We start from the raw sequence: 19,517 nt of genomic DNA, 5'->3' as shown, positions 1-19,517 counted from the left end.
CAGGCGTGAGCCACTGCGCCTGGCCAAGAAAACTTTTTAAAAACAAAAAACAACATGAATATTTATGGAGCCATTACTTTGTACTAAATATTTAACCCCATTACCTGATTTAACCATTTACTCTTTACAAAACCAGTGGGGCAGAATGTATTTTACAGAGAAATTAATCTTAAGAGGTTTAGTAATTTGCCCAAGAATATGAAGTAGGTGGCAGAGATAGAATGAGAGTCCTGATCTCTCCAATTCTAAATCCTCATTACCACCCTAGTCAACAGCTCATCATCTTGCTTTTTCACTGATAATAAAAAATGCAAATATGGAATCTTATTTCAAATGACCACAAAAATTTTAGATCACATACCTTCACATTTCAGTCCCTGACGTACCAATCCCCAGAGCATCTCACCACAGTAATCACAGAAAGTAGGAGCTTTGTAAGAATGTACATAGAGAGTATGTGGACGAATCTGGAAATCTTCTACTGTGGCTAAAGCTTTAAAAAAGAAAAGTATTAAAATATACCTTGTATTTGTAACTGCGATGAGATTAAGAATGCTCACACATTCGCTTATGTCAAAGTACACAGAAACATTTTTTCTCTGAAAGTTTCACTGGACCATAAAAGTAAATTATTTAATATTGTGATTTCAAACTCTAGTTTAGGAAGTCCATTTACTTCTAATCATTTGAGCTCCAGAAGTGGGTCGTAGGTTACTTATTTGGAACTCCAACAGCATTTTCTCATAATGACAAGATTACAAATAGACATTAGGTCTACTTTAACCAATTAAAAATGCTTAACTTACACAGTGGGAAATAGAACACTAAAGTAAAAAGTACTATGGAACTTAACTTCAATTTACGGAACCGTTTCTGTGGAAAAAGATAGAGTCCTAACTTAGGATCCCAGGATATACTTGTCTGTTTGTTCTCCGCAGTCCTAGTGGATAAGAGAAAGAAACTCCTTTCCCCTTAGTGAACATCGGGACGGTAGACCCAAGGAACTTCCTCTCACCTCAACCTGCAAGTAGTCTGATGGGGTCCAGAGTAGAGAAGGAAGAGATGTGAGCAGGACTTCCAGATGAGACAGGGAGTGAAACTCGTCAGGAATGAAGAGGAAGGCAAGGATTGGGAAACACAGAGATGGTTTGGGGTTGTTGTAAAGAAGATGAATGATCAGTGTAGCAGGGAGTGAGATGAATGAGAGAATCAGAAATATAAGATGAGAGGAGTGGGGACTAATAAGGACAAACAGGATCTCAAGAAAAGGCTCAAAGGTGAATTTGAGAAAAGGGAACTTGGTAGCAGGGTTCTGACCCATGGCTGGCCAGCTTGCTTCCTTTCTTCCATCAGTTCTCCTACTTGCCAAACAAAAATTACTGCAGACCTATGTGCATTATTATGGCATTCATTCTTCCTTTTCACTCCTTATTATCTTGCTCACATTGCTGCTGGATGAGATGGCAAACACTGGGAATTAAAAAACAACGTATGGCAAGAATGGGTGAGGTCAAAAAGTGAAAGGTAGAAAAAAGCCCAGTGGGACAAAAAGGGAAAGAGCATTTCTTATTTTAAAGCCACAGAAATAACCAGCATTGTAATTTCCTCTTCCATATCTTCATTACTTCTTTTTTTCCTGATTCTCTTTTCTAAACCCCAATTTTCTTCTTTTATGCTCTTTACAGAAATGGGGGTGGGGGAAGGGGAAAAAACAGAATTTCAGTGCACCTGTTTTATTTCTTCAACTCAGAGAAGAGTATATTTCTTTCAGACCAAATAATTTCCTAAGCTTAGTAACATTCATATAATTCAGTTTATTTTCCTATCCTGATTTTTTCCTTTTTTTTTTTTTTTTTTTGAGACAGAGTCTCACTCTGTCGCCTAGGCTGGAGTGCAGTGGCGCGATCTTGGCTCACTGCAAGCTCCACCTCCCAAGTTCATGCCATTCTCCTGCCTGAGCCTCCCAAGTAGCTGGGACTAGGCGCCCGCCACCACGCCTGGCCAATTTTTTTTTGTATTTTTAGTACAGACGGGGTTTCACCTTGTTAGCCAGGATGGTCTCGATCTCCTGACCTCGTGATCCGCCCACCTCGGCCTCCCACAGTGCTGGGATTACAGGTGTGAGCCACCGCACCGGCACCGTACCGGGCCTTTCTTTTTTTTTTTTTTTTAAGAGACGAGTCTCGCTCTGTTGTCCAGGCAGAAGTGCAGTGGTGTGATCATGGCCCACTGCAGCCTCAACCTCCCAGGATCAGGCAATCCTCCCACCTTATCCTCCCAAGTAGCTAAGACTACAGTTGCATGTGACCATGCCTGGCTAATTTTTTTTTTTTTAATTTTTAGTAGAGACGAGGTATGCTGCTCAGGCTGGTCTCAAACTCCTGAGATAAGCAATCCTCCCGCCTCAGCCTCCCAAAGTGCTGGGCTTACAGGTGTGAGCCACCGTTGCCAGGTATTTTTCTTTCTTAACGGTGATATAACATTCCTGAAAGGAAAAATCATATGGTGACCATTATTAGAGATGAAAGAAATTAAGTAACAATAGTACAAAGACCAAATATAATTGAATTGCAGCATTTAGTAAAGAAAACTAGGCTCTTGAAGTGGAAAAGGCAGTAACATTTAAAAAGCCACTTACTTACCTGAAAGAACCACTTCTACTAGGTCTCCTTCATGTATTTCATCTGCTGAGGTAATCAGCTGCAAAATGTTTTCTGAGTTCATGTCATGGCGAAAGAGAAGAATTTTGTCATACATGCCAAAGAATCCACACTCTGGAAACTGAGGGATAATAGTCCTGTATCAGTATAACCACAGCTTTCTATTTTTATAAGTAAACGTTTCAATGTTATCAAAGAATTTAAAACATAGTGTTTTAACCTAACACTATTTGCTAACAACTCTATTGATACCTAAAAGGTGATCCACATACTCAAGCATCCTGGTTAATTTTAAAGTTCAAGAAAAATAGAAAAGTAAATTTACAAATAAATAATCATTGATGATTTTAAAATACATGTCTCTTACAAATACAGGATTTCTATATTCAGTTACTGATGGAGAATACAATCTTAAACTTACTGCTACTCTATTCTTAGCCTGAAAGATAAGCAGTCGTTCCAGCGCCTTGGGACACGCTGCTCTAGATATTTCAAAATTCTTCAGTAGATCTCAGAATTATAAATGCTCACTGACTTATTTGGGCTCCTCATAGAATATCCTTTAATAAATGACACCATGTCACCTGCCTGCATCAAATGGTCTGATATGAGTCAGTTTCACTAAACTAAATGCATTTGTCACAGAGACGTTGCTGATGATATCGTTTACCTATTTCATATTGTAGCCCTTCTCTGTGAAGACCCACCCACATAACTTCATCTAGTTGATTTTATAACATGAACAATTTGCTTGCGTAAGTTAACATGTTTTCCTGTTTACTTTGCCAAACGGAAAAAGCACAGCCAAATTTGTAGCCCAATTTTACCATCAGTCTTGGATCTTATGGAATGTGTTTTAGGTGCAAACACTAACCTAGCTTCATCTCATTTTCTGACCTTAATTTTCTCATTAGAAAACTCCTGTATATATTTCTAAAGAGTTCTCAAAACTGTTTTTTGAGACAGGGTCTTGTTCTGTTGCCCAGGATGAGTACAGTGGTGTGATCACAGTTCAGCACTGCAGCCTCAAACTCCCAGGCTCGTGATCCTCCCACCTCAGCCTCCCAAGTAGTTGGGGCCACAGGTGCATGCCACCACTGCCAGCTAATTTTTTATGTTCTGTAGAGACAGGGGTCTCGCTGTGTTGCCCAGGCTGGTGTTGAACTTCTAGACTCAAGTGATTCCCCCACCTCGGCCTCCCAAAGTGCTGGGATTAGAGGCATGAGCCACCACAATTGGCCTCTCAAATCTTTTTTTAAAGTTAAATTTAAAAAAAATTAAAAACAATGATTAATTAGAAAGTTACAAGTTTATAGTTTTTTTAACCAGGGTAAATAATGGGAAAATACAGAAATATTTAGAATTTTTGTAATACTAATTCTCCTTTTGAGTCACCAACAGTATTTGTAAAACCTCACAGTATGTTTTGACATATATCTAAGAGTGTAAGAATTCTCAATTAAAAAGCTACAAGTAAAAATACAGAACCAAAAAATTAAATTTTCAAATTTTAAAATTAAAATTTTACTAAATTTTATCAAATTATTAAGTTAAAATAAAATATCTTCATAACTTAGTTACAAAAATTTGTAAGGACAAAGGACTCCATATTCCATCCTCATTAAAACTCTAAGGCCAGATGCAGTGGCTCACGCCTGTAATCCTGGCACTTTGGAAGGCCAAGGCAGGCAGATCATTTGAGGTCAGGAGTTCGAGACCAGCCTGGACAACATGGTGAAACCCTGTCTCTAATAAAAATACAAAAATTAGCCAGGTGTGGTGGTGCATGCCTGTAGTCCCAGCTACTTGGGAGGCTGAGGCAAGAGAATCACTTGAATCTGGGAGACGGAGGTTGCTGTGAGCCAAGATCGCACAACTGCACTCCAGCCTGGGTGACAGAGTGAGACTCCGTCACAAACAAACAAACTCACTCACTCTACTATTTGTATAAATAAAACTGATTTCAAAAAGGCATACTTCTTGCGTGTCTGGTAAGTGCAAGATACTGGCCCCACAGTTTGTAAAGACAGAGTAGTCCTTATCTTCCAGGAACTTACAATCTAGTAGGAAGACAGAAATAAACACAAATATATACAATATAAGGCAAATAACAAAATTAAAATAAAAAAATTACAGAACAAGGAGGAATAAAAAATGTTAACTGGGACGGTGGAGTAGAGGGATTCAGTATGATATTTGAGCAGAACTAAAAAAGAGAAGCAGAGTTTCCACAGGTTGAAAGTGTAAGTGTCATCAATGAGAAGTTACAAGGTAAATGGAAGAAGGTAAGTGGAGCCTTGAGACTAAAGAATGAGATGGGGGAAAGCTGAGTAGAGAGAGGGCAGAAAAGCACAGGGAACCCCACTGGCACCATACTAACAGAGAAACCTGTTATTATGTTCAAACTTTGCCACCTACTAACTATAGCACCTTAGAAAAGTTGCTTAACTTCTCTAAATCAGTTTCTTGTTTATAAAATGGAGGATAATAGGAGTTATAGGCTGGCTTTATCGAGTTCTTATCAAAATTAAATTACTTGATGGCTGTAAAAGTCTCAGCACTGTGATGCATAAACACCAGTGGTTTATATTACTAATGTATACCTAAACGGGAGAAGAGACATAAGGTTTCAGAGCAAGGCAGGAACACGATTAAATCTGTATTTTAAAAAGATAATGCTGACAGCATTGTGTAGAGGAACAGGAACAGGACGAGAGCAGAGAGCAAGATCCTGAAGAAAGGGTGACACTATCAGTCAGAAAAGAATCAGAGTCTGAATTATATAGCCAGTAAATGGAAAAAGACAAGGAAATTTCTCTCCAGAAACTATAGCAAGTAAATGGAAAGAGACAAGGAACTTTCTCTCCAGAAACTATATATAGCAAGTAAATGGAAAGAGACAAAGAAATTTCTCTCCAGAAACTATCTTCAGTAAATCATATTGCTCATCAATACTGTTTTTACCAAACCAGAAGTCCTGAACAATGGTAACTGAAGACCTAAATAATAAACACACCAAGAGAAGGAAAACAACATTAAAATAATTAATGTATGACTTGGAAAAAATAAATATAACCTTCTGAATAAACACATGGCCTAATGAAAAATAATATCAACATGAAGTTGGTATTAAGAGACTTAAAAGCTTGTAAAGAAATTACAGTGAGATATTTCAAAATATTTAAAATAGACATATGTATATTAGAGGCTAGAAAGCTGTTGGTAATGATAAAGAATAAAGTCATTTCAACATGTTTTCATACCATACTCATCTATACGACAGACAAATTAGAGTTCATAAGAGGCCGAGGCGGGCGGATCACGAGGTCAGGAGATCAAGACTATCCTAACACGGTGAAACCCCGTCTCTACTAAAAAATATACAAAAAACTAGCCGGGCGTGGTGGCGGGTGCCTGTAGTCCCAGCTACTCGGGAGGCTGAGGCAGGAGAATGGCGTGAACCCGGGAGGCGGAGGTTGTAGTGAGCTGAGATCGCACCACTGCACTCCAGCCTGGGTGACAAAGCGAGACTCTGTCTCAAAAGTCTGAACTAAAAACATGAGAAGTCTTGAGACATGTGTATATCAAAGATATACACCTAAAAAGAAATACACCACTCATTCATAATGAGCACATATTCATTATGAAGAATTATACAGAACAAACAAAAACCAAACTGTTAATGAATTCAATATACAAGGATTTACTGTTCCTGATTTTGAAAAATTGAGAAAATAGGTTTTCACGCAGTAGTGGATCTCTAAACAATGTCTTAATTCTGGCCACACATCAGAACCACCTGTAGAGCTTAAAACAAAAGATGCTTAGGCTATCATTTCAGGTTTATGGTTAAGCTCCTGGGGAACAGGCGGCGAATACCTGAATTTTAAATTTACTTTTAAAATCTTATTCAATGTATGTATTATATATACTCTTTAAAAAATAATCTATTTTTAAAAATAGTTTAAAATTTATAGAAAATGTAGACAATAGTACAGAGTTCCTGTATACTACCCCATACCCAGTTTCCCCTATTATTAACATTGTACATTAGTTACAATTAGTAACCCAATATCCATACATTAACTAAGGCTCATACTTTATTCAGATTTCCTTAGTTTTTACCTAATACCCTTTTTCTGTTTAAGAATCCCATCCATACCATATCACCTTTAACTGTTATGTCCCCATAGGCCCCTTTTGGGCTGTGTTAGTTTCTCAGACTTTGCTGGATTTTAACGATCTTGGCTGTTTTGAGAAGTACTGGTCAGGTATATTGTAGGATGTCTTTCTACTGGAATTTGTCTGATGTTCTTTTCATTATTACTGGGGTAATGGGTTTTGGGGAGGCAGACCACAGACGTAAAGTGCCATTCTCACTGCACTCTACCAAGGGCACCTACTATCAACATGACATCACCGTTGATGTTGGTTGAGGTGGTGTCTGTCAGGTTTCTTCACTGCAAAACTACTCTCCCTCCACCCTTTTCTATACATACTCTTTGGAAGTAAGTCACTATGAGCAGAGCACTTAAGAAGTGGAAAGGTTTGTTTGTTTCCTTTCCTTGAAGGTGCAGTATCTACATAAATTATTTGAAAATCTTCCAAATGGGAGATTTATCTATTTTCCCCCACTTATTTATTCACAACATTTATATATATCAATATAGACTCATGGATATTTACTTTATACTTTCAGATATAATATATACTCTTTTAAAATATAATTTTATTTATTTTTGAATAGGCAATTATTCAAAATTCAAAAAGGCAAAAAAGAGTAGACGGCACATCTATGCCCTAGCTGCCTCGTTAACTGTCCTGTAGTCAACAGTGTTGCCAGTTTTCTCAGAATCCTTCTGAAAATATTTTACATACCAAATAAACATGCATATATCTTTCCTTCATTTTACACAAATGGCAGCACACTCTAAACACTGTTCTGCAGCTTGCTTTTTTTTTTTTCACTTAGCAATATATTTTAGAGATCATTCCATTAACAAAGTTCTTATTTTTTTTTTTTTTAAACAGATGTATAGTTTTCTTTCACCAGTCCCTACTGACGGGATACGCGGTAAGGAATAAAACTAATGCCAAACTGCCTTTGTTAAAATAATCATCCATCTCACTAAGTACATAATCTTCACCAAGTTACTTAACCTCAGTTTTTCCATCTGTAAAATAGTGCCTACTTGCCTACTTCATAAAATTATCATGAGAATACGTTACTATATATATATATACACAAAGAACTTAGTGTCCTTTTCAATTTTTTTCATCAATGTTTTATAGTTTTCATTGTAGAGATCTTTCACTTCTTTGGTTAAGCTTATTCCTAGGTATTTTATTTTATTTATAGCTGTTGTAAATGGGATAATTTTCTTGGTTTCTATTCCAGATTGTTCATTGTTGGCATATAGAAATGCTACTGATTTCTGTATGTTGATTTTGTATCCTACATCTTTACTTAATTCATTTATCAGTTCTAATGGTTTTTTGGCAGAGTCTTTCGGTTTTTCTAAATATAAGATCATATCGTCTACAAAAAAGGATAATTTGACATCTTCCTTTCCAATTTGGATACCATCGATTTCTTTCTCTTGTCTAATTGCTCTAGTTAAGACTTCCAGTATTATGTCGAATAAAAGTTGTGAAAGTGGGCATCCTTGTCTTGTTTCAGATCTTAGAGGAAAGGCTTTCAGTTTTTTCCCATTCAGTATACCAGCTGCATGTTTGTCATATATGGCCCTTACTGTTTTGAGGTATGTTCCTTCTAAACCTAGTTTGTTGACAGTTTTTATCGCGAAGTTTTCATTGTGTTGAATTTTATTGAATGTTTTTTTGGCATCTATTGAGATGACCATATGGGTTTTGGTCTTCATTCTGTTGACGTGACATATTATGTTTAATGATTTGTGTATGCTGAACCATCCTCATATTCTAGAATAAAACAATGGGGAAACACTCCAGGACATTGGTCTGGGCAAAGATTCCTTGAGTAAGACCTGAAAAGCAAAGGTAGCCAAAACAAAAATGGACAAAAGGGGTCACATCAAGCTAAAAAGTCGGGCACAGTGACTCACACTGGTAATCCTAGCACTCTGGGAGGCCAAGGCAGTGTACTGCTAGAGCTCAGGAGTTCGAGACCAGCCTGGTCAACATGGTGAAACCCCACCTCTACTAAAATACACACACACACACACACACACACACACGTGCACACACACACAAGCTTCTGCAAGGAAATAATTAACAAGTGCAGTAACAACCTACAGAATGGGAGAAAATACTTGCAAACTATTCAACTGACAAGGGGTTAATAACCAGAATATATAAGGAGCTCAAATGACTCAACAACAACAAAAAAAGAAAATCCAATTAAAAAATAAGCAAAAGATCTAAATAATACATTTCTCTAAGAAGACATACAAATGCCCGATTGGTATATGAAAAGATACTCAACATCACTAATATCAGAGAAATGCAAATCAAAACCACAATGAGATATCATCTCATCTCAAAACGGCTTTTATCAAAAAGACAAAAATTTAAAGACGGTGGTGAGGATGCAAAGAAAGGGGAATGCTTATACACTAATGGTGGGAATGTAAATTAGTACAGTCACTATGAAAAACAGCACGGAGGTTGCTAAAAATAAAACTACCACAGGATCCAGCAATCTCGCTGCTGGGTATCTACCCAAAAGAAATCAAGATATCAAAAAGATATCCACAATCCCATGGTTACTGCAGCAAAATTCACAATAGCCACAACAGGGAATCAACCTAAGTGTCCATCAATGGATAAATGGATACAGAAAATGTGATACACATATATGGTGGAATATTATTCAGCCATAAAAAGAATGAAATCCTATAATTGGCAACATCATGGATAGAAGTGGAGAATAACATTTTGGTTGGTGAAGTAAGCCAGGCACAGAAAGACAAGTATTACATGTTCTCACTTGTATGTGAAAAATTTAAAAAAAATTGACCTCGTGGAGATAGAGAGTAGAATGATGACTACCAGAGGCTCTGAAGGGTAGTGGGTGGGGGGAATAAAAGGGTTGGTTAATGATTACAAAACTACAGTTAGATAGAAAAAATAAGATCCAGTGTTTGGTAGCATGATAGGTAGACTTAACAATTTATTGTATATTTCAAAATAACTAGAAGAGTAGAATTGGAATGTTCCTAACACAAAGAAATGATAAATATTTAAGGTGATGGATATCCCAATTACCCTCATTTGATCATTATGCATTGTATGCTTGTATCAAAATATCACATGTACCTCATAAATATGTACAACTTTTATCCAGAAAAACAGAAATAAAAGAGATTAGAACTCGTGATAAGCTAAATACACCTTAGCTATTCCAATCTCTTATGAGTATGAGCAATACCCAATGAGTAATCCTATGTACATATCTTTTCCCACTTTTTGAGTATGAATATGAGATAACTTTCTAGGAGATTTGCTGGCTCAAAGAAAACGCATTATTTGAAATTTGTAGATACGGCCAAATTGCTCTTTATGGAGGTCAAACCAATTTATACTTCTGCAAGTTAATATATTATGTACTTGTTTTGGCACGTTTTTATAGTGTATTATCAAACTTGTTGACTTTAGATGAAAAATGGTATTTTTGTAGTTTTAATTTGCATTTCTTTTATTACAGGAAGTTGAACATTTTTCATATGCTTAAGTGAATCTGTATTTTCTTTTCTGTAAATTAGGGATTCATATTTTTCCTTATTTTTAATGGATTGATCATCTTTAAAACTCCAAATCCAATTACTCCTCAGAATGATTTTCATTATGTGGAGACCTTTAGTAAGTCCTGAACAACATATCAAAAAACCGTAAACAAAAATACTTTGGAAAGTATATATGTTGAATTTCTCAAAATGATTTGACAGCAGTGAAACCTAAGAGAGCGTTTAAGATAATAGTTTCTTGTTCTAAATCAGACTTCAGGAGAACAAAGAACAAAGGAGAAGAGCCTTTTTTTCTTTCGGTTGTATAATTTGAAAAGGAGAAAATATTTTGGCAAACTAATTAAAACCAATTCTGGATTACATTTTTTTTTTGAGTGGGGGTCTCCCTCTGTTGCCCACAATGTAGTGGCTTGATCATGGCTCACTGCAATCTCAAACTCCTGGGCTCAAGCAATCCTTCAGCCTCAGCCTCCCAAAGTGCTGAGATTATAGGCACGAGTCACCTTTCCTGGCCCTTAATTACATTTGTGACTCTGCTATGCTCACAGAGTCAAAAGGGGCGGAGGCAGAAACCTGTACTAATGCTGTTGTCTCTATATTCTTCAAAATACAATTCTTGCCCAATAAAATGGTGTATATATATATCCCTTCTAAACATTCTATTCTCCTGAGAGGGAAGAAGTTCAGAAAAGCAGCAGAAGTGATGACACGTTTAAGTAATTGTCAGGAATTGTCAATGGCTATTATTTAGTTTATTCCTCTAGGGCAATGATCCTCAGCTGGGATGATTTTGCCCACAGAAGCTATATGACAATGTCCTGAGACATTTTTGGTTTTCACAACTTCAGCTAGTGGCATTCAGTGGGTAAAGCGCTGTAGAACACAGAGGGCAGCCCCCACAAGAATTATCCCACCCAAAATGTCAATAGTGCTGAAGGTGAGAAATCCTGCTTTAGGGAATAAGAGTCAAGAGAATAAAGAGGCTGGGAAATGTCGAAAAAGTTGGCAACCTTTGAAAACTAGACAAGTCCATAATTCCTTACCTGGCCTACCTCATCCTTGATTAAAACAAAGAGGAAATTAAAGAAATAGGTAAAGACACAGCATGGTAGAAGCAAAATGGGCCTTTAATTTGGCCTCTTTCCAACTGCTCCATCCCCCCAGCTTTTCTGGATTTGCTTACTACAAACTGTGCCAATGACCCCTCTTGACTATGCAAAATGAAGTATTTTCCCAGTCCATATGTGAATGTAACAGAATATCACAGTTATGAAATTTCCACCCTCATGCACTCAGCTCACTTCATTCTTTGCTTTTGCATTAAAGATGACTTCAATAATTTTAAAAAGTAATCTTATCTTTCTGTAACCATTTTAGACGTTATTTTTTACAGCATTAACTTAACATTTTTAAGTAAAAGGTTCCAATAGTTGCAAACAAAATTATTTTAAGCAACACTTATTTTGAAAGTAATTTACAGTGAACCCTTTCAAGTTAATGTCGTTAAAATGCTGTCAGTAAAATGCCAGGCAAGGTAGGAAGCTTCCAAGTTATTTCACTTGGTCAAACATAATTTTTGCACTTTAACAATGGCTTCTGAATTTAACATTATCTGAATGAATAATTTATCACTATGAACTTTTAAATTTTTTTTTTTAGACACGGTCTCACCATATTGCCCAGGGTGGTCTCCACCTCCTGAACTCAAGCAATCATTCTGCCTCAAGCCTCCCAAAGTACTGATGATAGAGACAGAAGGCAGAGAAATACTAGGCAGACAAGGGTGGGTCCTGGCGAAACCCCACCTTCAAGATGAAAAGCCTGAAACCCGTGGCCCAAAGTGAGAACTTCTATCCCTGTTTGCCTGCTCTCTCCTGATTGGTTCTTTCTGAATGTCTTTTTACCAATTGAATGTTGCCTTTTCCAAAACTACCTACGGCCTGCCCCCTGGCCCAACCCCCGCCCTGTGCCTATTAAGACCCCAGACTCAGCCAGTAGAGAGAGAGAAGCAGCTTGACTGGAGAGAGGTGACTTGACATTGGAGGGACAGCTGGACTTCGGAGGATGGCCTGACTACCGGGAAGAGCCGCTGGACCTCAGAGGAAGATTACCTGCCTATCCTGTCCCCTTTCCCACGTCCCACTCCGCTGGGAGCCATTTCCCATCGCTTACCACCTTCACCATCCTTCAAGTGTCTGGGGACCTCATTGTTCTTAGATGCCAGACAAGCACTGGAGACCCGACAAGTGCCGGTACTCAAAAAAAAGGCTGTCACATAGGCCCTTTCCCCTTGCTGGCGGAGGGCAGCCACCCCACACGATGAGGCAAGGGGCCCACATTGCTGTCCACGGATGGCAGACCTAAGAGAGTATTATATCTTCTGGGGCCTCTGGGGGGTTGCAGGCACCCCCACCTGAGTGCCACTGTGGGGCTTGCACGAAGTCTGATCCTGCCATCGCTCAAGGCGGCTAGCCAGATCCTGCACTCGTTTGCTCACATGTTCCCTCCCAAAAGAGGTTGAGTGTGGCGGACTGAGTAAACAGGGTACCCTGTCCCAAGTCTGATGAAGAGGTCAAGAAAAAATCCTACATCACTGAGATTACAGGTGTGAGCTGCCATGCTCAGCCAGTATGTACTTTTTTAAAAAGAAGAATGAAGGTTTTATTCTAAATACAATGGGAAACGATTGAAGTTTAACATACATTTACTTTTAAAATGTACTTGATATATAATAAATGCACTAATCTTAATTAGAAGCTGGATAGTTTTATAAACATACACACACCCCACATAACCACCACTCAGGTCAAGACATAGAATATTTTCAGCATCACAAGTTTCTTCAAATGCATTTCAGACATTGAATACCAACGTCATTTTAAAAATCAGCATCACAAGTTTTTTCAAATGCATTTGAGACATTGAATACCAACGTCATTTTAAAATTTGATGCCAAATAAATCTTCATAAGTCTTTTTAAACATAAACTCGATCATAGTAAATAAGCTCCATGAAGAAAAGGATATTCTCTTTTCATGTTCCTCCTGAATCCCCAAGCACTTTGTACTTAACAGGTACTTATTAAAAAAAAAAAAAAGTGTTGACTATTGAGCAACTAATTTAGCACTAATAAATTACACAGAAACAAATCTAATATTAACATCAATTTTAGGAAAATATGTAATTGGAGAGAAGCAGCTCAATCTGTTTCTAAATGCAGACAGAAGGACTATAGCTGAGTCTATCAGAAAATTACTCAACATAGACTTGAATTTATTAACTTTCATCACTAACCTCAACCCAGAATTTTTTGGATATGAAATATCATAAGAGGCCACGCGCGGTAGCTCATGCCTGTAATCCCAGCACTTTGGGAGGCTGAGGCAGATGGATCGCCTGAGGACAGGAGTTTGAGATCAGCCTGTCCAACATGCTGAAACCCCATCTCTAGTAAAGATACAAAAAATTAGCTAGGCATGGTGGCGGGCACCTGTAATCCCAGCTACTTGGGAGGCTGGGGCAGGAGAATCACTTGAACCTGGGAGGTGGAGGTTACAGCGAGCCAAAATTGCACCACTGCACTCCAGCCTGGGTGAAAGCAAAACTCCGTCTCAAAAAAAAAAAAAAAAAAAAAAAAAAAAAGAAATACCAGACGAGCTGCTTTATTTAACACCTGCCTTTCTGATACCAACCAAAGCAATCTTTTTTCATTTTTTCTCGTTTTGTTATTAGTTCTGATTATCTTTAATTCAAACTTTCCTAATTAAAGATCTAGGATCTTGTATTCTAGCCAAGGTCTTATGATGAATAGTAGAATTTAAAAAAAATTTCTTCTTCCAGGTTGAGCCTTCAGATTAGTAATGGCTGCCTGACATTGATTTTGCCTAGACAAAAAAAGTAGGGGTAGAATAAAGAGTAGGATGTCATTAAGCTGCTGCAACACAGCTGTAGTAGAAAGAATAGATAGAAAAAAAAACATAGAATGACAATTGGGTTTTTTTTTGACAACAAAAGATAGAGCTGGGGTTTTCAGTTTACTTTGGCATAACCTGAAAATTATACCCAATCTGTATCTATAGAGACAATGCAGTTAAAGAATAGACCAAAATAACTCCTCAATTAGGCTACATAAGCAAACAACCTTCAGGTCTAGTGTCACATAAATCGTCAAAACTAAAACCAAATGTTTTAAATCAGCTAAAAGCAGACAATCTGCTTTTGTAAGAATAATTCCAATTTCTGTAAACAGCATTATAACTTAAAATGAATTACTGTCTGCCAATTCCTTTCTCACTCCAATTATATCTACTATGTTCATTCAACAAATTAACACAGTAGCAGGAGCATTATAGTGTTATCTTCTAAGCTTCTTAGCAATATGAAAGCAAAAAGGTGGAGAAGCGCTATTGAGTGCAGTCAATATGCATCAGAAATTGTGCAAAGCACTTGCTACAGACTCTTAATTTCCTCAAAACTCTTAAAACAAGTAGTCCAGGCCCTTTAATAAGATAAACACTTTATCTCTATTTTTTATAGTTTTTTTATACGTTAAATGCTAAAATCAAAAGGCAAAAGCAAAGCAATGTAAGCATGTTGGCAGGCTACCTAATGAAGGCTTTGGGACTTTAAGATCACTACAAGACCAGTGATCTTTCCACACCTAAACAGATTTTGAAATCATGAGTATTAACTACTTTTGAGCACTAAGTATGTGCCAGACACTACCTGGGGCTTTACATTTAACCACCATTCTTCTTCTATAGAGGTGGACTTTATGATACTAGTTTCACACCTGAGAAAACTGAGGGTCAGAAGTAACTTGAAAAGGGCCTATCATCAGTGGCAGAATAGCAACTACAACCCAGGTGTCTGTCCTTGATTCCAAAACTCTGCTATGGCATAATATACTCTGTTATCTCTTCCTTGGATTCTTTAAAAAAAAAAAAAAAAAAAAAAAAAATTACACCAGTAACAGAGTTAATGTAATTTCAAGGTTGAAAATCCAAGCATGAACAATCACTGTAAGATGGGCAAAGCTTCTGGCCTACTCCCTCAATATCAATTTTCTCCCTTGTAATCAGTCGTAAGTGGCCTCCCAGCTGTAATCTGATCAGGAAATTTCTGTATGGCTCAATTCCAGTTCTACCTGCTGCTCAGATTTGTCTGCCTTCTGCATTCTCCTGATTCCCAGTACCATTAGTTCTTCAGGTTTAATCAGTAAAAACACATTCCCTTCAGCTTATAAACCTCTAGAAGGCAGAGATCTTGTTTGTTGTTAATTTTGCTTTATAAAACAATATGAAGATATAGGAACTTTTTATATATATAGGTTAAAAATTCACATTAACTATATCCATACTCACAATAAAAACTGTGCACTCTTAAACAAAAATGGGTCAGGTGTGGTGGCTCACACATGTAATCCCAGCACTCTGGGAAGCCAAGGTGGAGGGATCGCTTGAGCCCGAGAGTTCGAGACCAGCCTGGGCAACCTGGTGAAACCCCATCTCTACAAAAAATAAAAAAATTAGCCGAGTGTGGTGGCCAGAGTCTGTGGTCCAGCTACTTTGGGAGGGTGAGGTGGGAGGATCAATTGAGCCCAGGAGGTCAAGGCTGCAGTGAGCTGTGATCATTCCATTGCACCCCAACCTGGGTGACAGAGCAAGATCCTGTCTCAAAAAACAAAAACAAAAACGCCCAGGCAAAACTAGAAATCCTGTTTAAGACCTCAAGCTGCAATTCACATTTGTAAGATTTTAATCTAGGAGACAGTCATATTCCCTATTTTACTAAGCCCCTACAACAGTACTAAAAGAGACACATTGTAGATTTCTCCAAACTTCAGAAATGCTATTACTCCATCAGTTTAACCCAGGGGTTTTCAACCTCAGCATTATTAACATTTTGGGCCAGATAATGCTTTGTTATATGGAGCTCTCGATGTGCATCATAGCAACTTCCTTGCCCTCTATCTACTAGATGCTGGAAGCCCCCTTGCTCCAGTTGTGACATCCAAAAACGTCTCCAGACATTGCCAAATGTCCCCAGGGGGTCAAAATCTCATCAGATGAAAACATTTAACTTGATCTTATATATTAAAATCAGATACTGAGACTATAACATTTGCCAGTAAAATAGTCCAAAGTCCTAATCCACATTCTCATGAGGAATAAGGAAAAAGTTCAGGAAATAAATAACTTTCAAAGTTTCAGAGCATTCTAGAAGAACCCCTGGCCTTCTGCACAATCCCAGGAAAAACAAGCTCTACAAACTAATTATCTGACAATCTAAACTAGTGGGATCAGCTTGGGCACAACTAATGCACTGGATACATGAAACAAGATGGGAAAGAATACTGATGCTTATCTGCTCATTTCTCTCTCTTTTCAACTCTAATAACTATAAATCATCTCATCAATAAAACTGTATTTCCAGTATCATGTTTTTAGAAGAGCAGGTATGTGTTCTTTACCAAATGTCTACTAAATGTAAGACATCTCTGAGGATAAAAGATGAATAAGACAGCATCAATCAATGTATCATAAATGTTGGAAGCGTTTCAAAGCTTTGAAAAAAGGAAGCTAAGTTTTGGCTTATGCTAACAACAACAACAACAATAAAAGAAACTCCACCCTACTCCACCCTAATGAAACTGGATGAAATTCAAAGAGTGAATGCTTTTGGTCATATCCAAGTTTTAAGCAAAGCTCAACTGTAAATGATCTGTTAGAGATATTTTCTTGGGACAAAAACCGCAGTGTATATGTTTTGTGATATTCTTGTTAGAATTTAATCTAGTTTTTAAATTATAAGCCTTGAATCATTGATTGTTCTCTATTTCTATGAAATTTTACCATACTCTCACCTATACTGGGAATGCCAATTTCATTTTCCCCCAACTTAACACGATACCTAAACTATATTTTAAAACTGTTTTGAACATCTTCCTGCATGCTTGTTTACTAATTTAATCTTTTTGTAAAACATACTCTCATATCATTTGACCAAGTGTTGAGATCAGTTTTTCTTACCAATACATGAGCTCTATGTAGAAAGAAGACATTAACCTATATAATACTTGCCGTAAAATTTTCCCAATCCTGTTGCTTTTACTTTTACATGTGTATACATAATAATTTTTAATAAAATCTCTAAACTGATCTTTTCATGTTTTCTTTTATTGATCTGAAAGTGAGCTGCCTGCTGTCCAGAGGTTTGATAGTCAATTCCATTATATATAAATTTTGAGTTTCCACATTTCACCTTTAATCACTGAAATTTACCTTGGTGTCATATTTTTCTTTTGAGACAGAGTTTTGCTCTTTCCCCCAGGCTGCAGTGAAGTGCGCAATCTCAGCTCACTGCAACCTCTGCCACCACCCATCCCCACCCACCTCCCTCCCCACCCGGAGTTCAAGCGATTCTCCTGCCTCAGCCTCCCGAGTAGCTGGGATTACAGGCACCTGCCACCATACCTGGCTAATTTTATTTTTCGTAGAGTCAGGCTTTTGCCATGTTGGCCAGGCTGGTCTCAAACTCCTGACCTCAGGTGATCCACCCACCTCAGCTTCCCAAAGTGCTAGGATCACAGACATAAGCCAACACGCCCAGCTAGTGTCAGGTATTAAGTGAAGGTCTACGTTAATGTTCCTTCAACTGCTTAAAACTAGTTTTCTAAGCTGTTTTTTTTTTTTTGAAAAACAATTTCTTTTAATTTCTCATGACTCCTTTGGCATACCTAAAAGTACCTTGTGCTTATCTATTTCTGTTCAGATAGTATATAACTTCAGTTATTGTAGATTTGTTTTTCTTCTCTATTTTTCAGATTTTTAAATTAATGCTCCTGACTATTTTTCCTCCAGATAAACTTTAACATTGTCAGAGTAAAAAGAATACCAATAAAAATCTCTAATGGAAACAAATTTAATTGGAGAAGTAAAAATTACACACTATCAGTCTTCCTTTTTCAGGAACATAAGAAGACACATTCATTTTACAAGGGCTTTAAAAAAATTTAAAAAATTTTTAATTTTATTTATATTTAGACTTACCCGTTTCTTAAGATAATTGTTGCTAAATATTTTTAATCATTTTTTTCTAATGGAGATATTTATGCACTCTTGGTTAGTTTTCCTGTACCTCTTGTGATATCAAAAAATCTTATACAATTTCACTTAACTGCTCCTATCCCTTTAGAGTTGACTCTATAGGCTCTTTCCGGCAGTTTAATTCTTGGGCATGTGTATACAATGCAAGAATATCTCAAATAACAGCCTAAGGGTACAGAAATACAGAAAAGCATGCTTACTTACTCACTGCTCAACAATGGTAATTAACTGACTAGTTAAATCAGTTGACCTCAAAATTATAAGATTCTTAAGTCACATATGCAATCACCATTAATCTAAAGAAGCATATTGGCCAAGCGCAGTGGCCAATCACACCTGTAATCCCAGCACTTTGGGAGGCCAAGGCTGACGGATCATGAGGTCAGGAGATCAAGATCATCCTGGCCAACACGGTGAAACCCTGTCTCTACTAAAAATACAAATATTAGCTGGGAGTGGTGGTGTGTGCCTACAATCCCAGCTACTCGGGAGGCTGACGCAGGAGAACCCTTGATCCAGTGAGTCGGAAGTTGCAGTGAGCTGAGATCGCGCCACTGCATTCCAGCCTGGCAACAGAGCGAGACTCCGTCTCAAAAAAAAAAAAAAAAAAAAAAAAAAAAAGCAGCACACTATGCCCTGAGGAATATATTATACCAAAATATTCTAATATAGAAGTCACAGGTTTTCACATGCAGCCCAAGAACAGAAGATAAATCACAGAATTGATATACCATTAACCTCTAATTTTCTGTACCAATAAAAGGAGAATTAGTAAAGCTAATAGAAAACTGTGAGTACCCATTCAGATCAAGGAAGGAATCAGCTGTCTTCTACAGAGAAAACGGATTTTGACATATGTATATATTCTATAAAGCACAAATCAAAAAATTAACATAAACTTAATTGATAGTAGTTTTCAGTCATTTCTAGATTACCACTGGCTAATTCTAATAAATCTTCAACAGAGAGGGACCTCGAAGTGTAATAGCTCAAGTTTTGTTTTGGGTTTGGAAACCACTAAGATC

At 37.4% G+C, this 19,517-nt stretch overlaps 1 protein-coding gene across 7 annotated transcripts in view; it reads right to left on the bottom strand.

The window, feature by feature from the left end:
• PRKD3 (protein kinase D3) overlaps nucleotides 1-19,517 on the bottom strand; it is a 71,801-nt gene that overhangs the window by 37,689 nt on the left and 14,595 nt on the right. For 6 of the 7 annotated variants that reach the window (XM_055243666.2, XM_055243670.2, XM_055243665.2 and 3 more), the window contains 2 exons: nucleotides 2,643-2,781; nucleotides 362-493 (listed from right to left, as the gene is read on the bottom strand). In XM_055243666.2, the coding sequence (XP_055099641.1) occupies nucleotides 362-493; nucleotides 2,643-2,781 (271 nt within the window). Of the gene's footprint in view, nucleotides 1-361; nucleotides 494-2,430; nucleotides 2,486-2,642; nucleotides 2,782-19,517 lie in introns of those variants that run through there. The other variant, XM_063618142.1, reaches the window with a different exon arrangement.

The sequence above is a fragment of the Symphalangus syndactylus genome, chromosome 14 (assembly GCF_028878055.3).
Source record: "Symphalangus syndactylus isolate Jambi chromosome 14, NHGRI_mSymSyn1-v2.1_pri, whole genome shotgun sequence".
NCBI lineage: Eukaryota > Metazoa > Chordata > Mammalia > Primates > Hylobatidae > Symphalangus > Symphalangus syndactylus.
Note: the sequence above shows the minus strand (reverse complement) of the source record. Positions and strands in the feature narration are given on the sequence as shown.